The following is a 6,647-nucleotide window of genomic DNA, read 5'->3' as shown; positions in this document are numbered from 1 at the left end:
GGTGTGGAGTAGCAGGAGGGAGTGCGGAGGGGTGTGGAGTAGCAGGAAGGAGTGCGGAGGGGTGTGGAGTAGCAGGAGGGGGTGGGGAGGCGTGAGGAGTAGCAGGAGGGAGTGCGGAGGGGTGTGGAGTAGCAGGAGGGGGTGCGGAGGGGTGTGGAGTAGCAGGAAGGAGTGCGGAGGGGTGTGGAGTAGCAGGAGGGAGTGCGGAAGGGTGTGGAGTAGCAGGAGGGGGTGCGGAGGGGTGTGGAGTAGCAGGAGGGAGTGCGGAGGGGTGTGGAGTAGCAGGAGGGGGTGCGGAGGGGGGGGGAGTAGCAGGAGGGGGTGCGGAGGGGTGTGGAGTAGCAGGAGGGCGTGCGGAGGGGTGTGGAGTAGCAGGAGGGGGTGCGGAGGGGTGTGGAGTAGCAGGAGGGGGTGCGGAGGCGTGTGGAGTAGCAGGAGGGAGTGCGGAGGGGTGTGGAGTAGCAGGAGGGGGTGCGGAGGGGTGTGGAGTAGCAGGAGGGGGTGCGGAGGGGTGTGGAGTAGCAGGAGGGGGTGCGGAGGGGTGTGGAGTAGCAGGAGGGGGTGCGGAGGGATGTGGAGTAGCAGGAGGGAGTGCGGAGGGGTGTGGAGTAGCAGGAGGGAGTGCGGAGGGGTGTGGAGTAGCAGGAGGGTGTGCGGAGGGGTGTGGAGTAGCAGGAGGGGGTGCGGAGGGGTGTGGAATAGCAGGATGGAGTGCGGAGGGGTGTGGAGTAGCAGGAGTGCGGAGGGGTGTGGAGTAGCAGGAGGGAGTGCGGAGGGGTGTGGAGTAGCAGGAGGGAGTGCGGAGGGGTGTGGAGTAGCAGGAGGGAGTGCGGAGGGGTGTGGAGTAGCTGGAGGGAGTGCGGAGGGGTGTGGAGTAGCAGGAGGGAGTGCGGAGGGGTGTGGAGTAGCAGGAGGGAGTGCGGAGGGGTGTGGAGTAGCAGGAGGGAGTGCGGAGGGGTGTGGAGTAGCTGGAGGGAGTGCGGAGGGGTGTGGAGTAGCAGGAGGGAGTGCGGAGGGGTGTGGAGTAGCAGGAGGGAGTGCGGAGGGGTGTGGAGTAGCAGGAGGGAGTGCGGAGGGGTGTGGAGTAGCAGGAGGGAGTGCGGAGGGGTGTGGAGTAGCAGGAGGGAGTGCGGAGGGGTGTGGAGTAGCAGGAGGGAGTGCGGAGGGGTGTGGAGTAGCAGGAGGGGGTGCGGAGGGGTGTGGAGTAGCAGGAGGGAGTGCGGAGGGGTGTGGAGTAGCAGGAGGGAGTGCGGAGGGGTGTGGAGTAGCAGGAAAGTAGGGAGGAGTGTGGAGTAATAGTTTACATCGTCAGCTTCTTGTTTACTAATTACGAAGATGGACACGCACGGACATACAGGTCAGAGAGACGGGCTGGCACGGACGGGCAGGTCAGAGAGACGGGCAGGCACGGACATACAGGTTAGAGAGACGGGCTGGCACGGACAGACAGGGCAGGCACGGACAGACAGGTCAGAGACACGGGCAGGCACGGACAGACAGGTCAGAGAGACGGGCAGGCACGGACAGACAAGTCAGACACGGGCAGGCACGGACAGACAGGTCAGAGAGACGGGCAGGCACGGACAGACAGGTCAGAGAGACGGGCAGGCACAGACTGACAAATCAGACAGACGGACACGCACGAATAAATCAGACGGACACGCACGGACAGACACTCAGGTCCACCAGAGCACGTACCAGAATTCAATGTGGGTGATCATTCAGAGTGTCGGTGGCGTCAGGTGATACGCGGGCACCGTGTTCGTCGCCTTCCATCACTCTTATATATCAAGCCGAATTTGTGACTTGGGCTCTAGCTCTTGACCCACAAGCTTAGATGAATACGACACACGCCCAGCACTTGGGTATCTTTACTGCAGACTCGTATCGGTAATAAATATACCCAGGTGAAATACATATGTCTTATTCATCAAACTGTCGGCACTGTAAATCACCAGAAATCCAAACAAATATATTATCCTCGCATGAATGTTACTCCGTCGAAACATAACACTTCAGGTAATAAACTACACAGCTGTCCTAACTCCGATAGATTTCGAAAAAGCCATTGACAACATGCCTATGCACTCAGCCCCGGGCCCAGACTCGTGGAACTCTGTTTTCATTAAGAACTGCAAGAAACCCCTCTCGCGTGCCCTAAGTACACTATGGAGGAGGAGCTTGGACATGGGTGAAATTCCAGTCACTTAAAACAGCGGATATAGCCCCACTCCATAAAGGTGGCAGCAAAGCATTAGCTAAGAACTATATACCAATAGCTCTGACGTCCCACATCATAAAAATCTTTCAAAGAGTGCTAAGAAGCAGGATTGCAAATCACCTGGATTCCCAAAATCTGCACAATCCAGAGCAACATGGGTTCAGGGCAGGTCGCTCCTGCCTCTCACAACTACTGGATCACTATGACATAGCCTTGGATGCACTGGAAGAAAATCAGAATGCAGATGTAATTTACACAGACTTTGCAAAAGCATTTGACAAATGCGATCATGGCGTAATAGCCCATAAAATACGTGCTAAAGGAATAACTGGGAAAGTGGGGAGATGGATCTTCAACTTCCTAACAAGTCGAACACAAAGAGTAGTGGTCAACAGAGTTAAATCGGAGGCTGCCATAGTGAAGAGCTCTGTTCCACAAGGCACAGTACTCGCCCCCATCTTATTCCTTATCCTCGTATCAGACATAAACAGAGATGTACACCACAGCACCGTATCATCCTTTGCGGATGATACTAGGATCTGCATGAGGCTGTCATCTGCTGAGGACGCGGTTAACCTCCAAGAAGATATAAACAAAGTTTTCCAGTGGGCAACGGTAAACAATATGATGTTCAATGAGGACAAATTCCAACTACTCCGTTATGGAAAACTGGAGGAGATAATAACTAGAACAGAGTATACTACTGACTCCAGCCATACAATAGAGCGGAAAAATAATGTAAGGGACCTGGGAGTAGTAATGTCTGAGGATCTCACTTTCAAGGATCACAACAGTGCCACGATCGCACGTGCAAAGAAAATGATAGGATGGATAATGAGAACTTTCAAAACGAGAGATGCCAAGCCCATGATGATCCTTTTCAAATCACTTGTTCTCTCTAGGCTGGAATACTGCTGTACATTAACATCTCCATTCAAAGCAGGTGAAATCGCAGATCTAGAGAGTGTACAGAGATCCTTTACTGCACGTATAAGTTCTGTCAAGCACCTTAAGTACTGGGAACGCTTGGAAGCACTTGGCTTGTACTCGTTGGAACGCAGGAGGGAGAGATATATCATAATCTACACTTGGAAAATCTTGGAAGGAATGGTCCCAAATCTGCACACAGAAATCACTCCCTACGAAAGTAAAAGACTGGGCAGGCGATGCAAAATGCCCCCAATAAAAAGTAGGGGCGCCATTGGTACACTAAGGGAAAACACCATAAGTGTCCGGGGCCCAAAACTGTTCAACAGCCTCCCATCAAGCATTAGGGGAATTACCAATAAACCCCTGGCTGCCTTCAAGAGAGAGCTGGACAGATACCTAAAGTCAGTGCCGGATCAGCCGGGTTATGGCTCGTACGTTGGACTGCGTGCGGCCAGCAGTAACAGCCTAGTTGATCAGGCCCTGATCCATTGGGAGGCCTGGTCGTGGACCGGGCCGCGGGGGCGTTGATCCCCGGAATAACCTCCAGGTAACCTCCAGGTAAGGTAGGACGCTCGTTCCTGCCACATTTCCCAATGAGTCAGCTCAGTAGAAAATTATCCTGTGGATTATCAAAACAAAGGATATTTCCAGCTATTTTTTAAGCTATTTTTTACATATTTCTCGATATGAAACAATAACATCTGTTATCGCTGTTCTTGCTCTTGCACAGCAGTTTAGTGCCGAAGGGGGTAGCGTAGGTAGCAAAAAATTAAGCAGTAGTGACGCTAGCGGTTAATTACTGGGATCATATCGCATCCCTCCTACTCAACCCCAGTCTACCCCACCAGCCCCCTCGGCCCCAGCCTATCACACCAGCCTCCTTGACCCCAGCCTACCACACCAGCCCCCCAAAGTTCAGCCGGCACTAGAAACATGAACGGAGGCGAGTTACGTAGGGAAGAGAAGGGCAGTTTGATCTCCAAGGTATTATCATATTTACCAAAATGCGCTTAACTCGCATGGGCCACACATCGTTATAAAGCGAAGGAAGGGGGTACGTAAAATATTCATACGTTAGACTGAACCAGAATTATTCATGGGTGAACTATGACGTAAGCCGACAGGCTTACATTATAGTTCACGCCGCAGCCTTACACATACCCTGGTACCTCGCAGCCTTACACATACCCTGGTGCCTCGCAGCACTGCACGTACCCTGGTGCCTCGCAGCATTGCACGTACCCTGGTGCCTCGCACCATTACACGTACCCTGGTACCTCGCAACATTGCACGTACCCTGATGCCTCGCAGCATTGCACGTACCCTGGTGCCTCGCACCATTACACGTACCCTGGTACCTCGCAGCACTGCACGTACCCTGGTGCCTCGCAGCCTCACATGAGAGAGTGATACCTCCCAGGGATAATGGGAGAGAGTGATCCCTCCCAGGGACAAAGGGAGAGAGTGATCCCTCCCAGGGATAAAGGGAGAGAGTGATCCCTCCCAGGGACAAAGGGAGAGAGTGATTCCTCCCAGGGACAAAGGGAGAGAGTGATCCCTCCCAGGGACAAAGGGAGAGAGTACGAACGGTTTTCATAGGCAGTAAATTAGTGGTATCTGAATGATCTAGCCTGATCAGTGTATATTTCACAGTTTTAATATTTTTCAGTGGGATACCAAATTTATCAAGAACTAGAGCCAGTCGAGCAAAATAGACGACATAATCAGAATCAGCACCATAAACTTACCCTACAATCATTGTAATTTCATTGGTCATAATATAAGTGTTGATCAGTGGTATATTTTTTATTTTTTTATTATCACACTGGCCGATTCCCACCAAGGCAGGGTGGCCCGAAAAAGAAAAACTTTCACCATCATTCACTCCATCACTGTCTTGCCAGAAGGGTGCTTTACACTACAGTTTTTAAACTGCAACATTAACACCCCTCCTTCAGAGTGCAGGCACTGTACTTCCCATCTCCAGGACTCAAGTCCGGCCTGCCGGTTTCCCTGAACCCCTTCATAAATGTTACTTTGCTCACACTCCAACAGCACGTCAAGTATTAAAAACCATTTGTCTCCATTCACTCCTATCAAACACGCTCACGCATGCCTGCTGGAAGTCCAAGCCCCTCGCACACAAAACCTCCTTTACCCCCTCCCTCCAACCCTTCCTAGGCCGACCCCTACCCCGCCTTCCTTCCACTACAGACTGATACACTCTTGAAGTCATTCTGTTTCGATCCATTCTCTCTACATGTCCGAACCACCTCAACAACCCTTCCTCAGCCCTCTGGACAACAGTTTTGGTAATCCCGCACCTCCTCCTAACTTCCAAACTACGATCAGTGGTATAATAATGATAAATTATTGATTATTCGTCTTATTTTCCTCAAGTGTTATATTTGTACTAATGAATTTTCATATATAAATAAAGGATCTTTTGACTGTTTTCCACTGTAGTTATCCTGCATAATTGACTGGCTCAAGTATATATATATATATATATATATATATATATATATATATATATATATATATAGATGTGGATAAAAAGGCTTCAAGGAAGAATATTTGGATTTCTTCCTGAAGCCATTTGAATATTCCACTTCCCCTACCACCCCTGCCGAATATGTAAAACTGGTCAATTAGCAAGAACTCATTTAAAATTAAGTCCTTTCTAAAATTTTCTCTTATACGTTTAAAGATATATTTTTTTCATTAATGTTAATGTAAAAAATTTTTAATTTTGCACCAAAAGAATCGTAGAAAACTTACCTAACCTTATTATAACAAGCGCAATTTATTTTAGCCTAACCCTACTAAATATATTTTAAATACGTTTACAATAATTTAATACTAAACAAACACAATCAAATATATTTTTTTAGTTAGGTTCAGAATGATCGTTCAGTAAGTCAGTCACGTTGTTTAATAAGTTAGTCAAGTCATTCAGTAAGTCAGTTAAATCAGTCAAGTAATTCAATAAGTCAATCAAGTGATTCAGTAAGTCAGTTAAGTCATTCAGTTAGTAAATCTCAAATTATTCAGTAAGTCAGTAAGGTCATTCAGTAAGCCAGTCAAGTCACTCAAGTCAGTAAGCAGTCAGTCACAAAGTCAGTCAGTGACACAAACATATGTTTACCTTTTTAATTTACACAACGTAACACTTCATTATGGCCACAGGTTATGTCTTGTCTAATGTCTTCGTTTCCTTCGTTAATTCTAAGACTTAAATGGTTACACGTTTTCTTGCCACTTTGAGCAACACTGGCATACTTACTGGGTGTCATGATTGCTTGGCACATGCAAGATATAGCAATTAAAAGATCAAAACACAATTCACAATCACAAGCTTGTAGCAGAGAAGTTGGACTGGACAAGTATTAATGATTTAATGGTGGGGTAGTGTCTGGGGGGGGGGCAGGTCTCCCCAGCTGAACCACAACATGGCGGCCGCTTGAGGAAAAGGGAAGTTTTTAACTTCCGCAAA

General features: G+C 49.0%; 1 protein-coding gene across 1 annotated transcript in view; it reads left to right on the top strand.

Moving 5' to 3' along the window:
* The first annotated feature begins 4,084 nt into the window (after window positions 1-4,084).
* LOC138854326 (uncharacterized) overlaps window positions 4,085-6,647 on the top strand; it is a 45,725-nt gene continuing 43,162 nt past the window's right edge. Inside the window, exon 1 of the mRNA XM_070096769.1 lies at window positions 4,085-4,135. Within this exon, the coding sequence (XP_069952870.1) occupies window positions 4,085-4,135 (51 nt within the window). The remainder of the gene's footprint in view (window positions 4,136-6,647) is intronic.

The sequence above is a fragment of the Cherax quadricarinatus genome, chromosome 55, assembly GCF_038502225.1.
Source record: "Cherax quadricarinatus isolate ZL_2023a chromosome 55, ASM3850222v1, whole genome shotgun sequence".
In the NCBI taxonomy this organism is placed as follows: domain Eukaryota; kingdom Metazoa; phylum Arthropoda; class Malacostraca; order Decapoda; family Parastacidae; genus Cherax; species Cherax quadricarinatus.
Note: the sequence above shows the minus strand (reverse complement) of the source record. Positions and strands in the feature narration are given on the sequence as shown.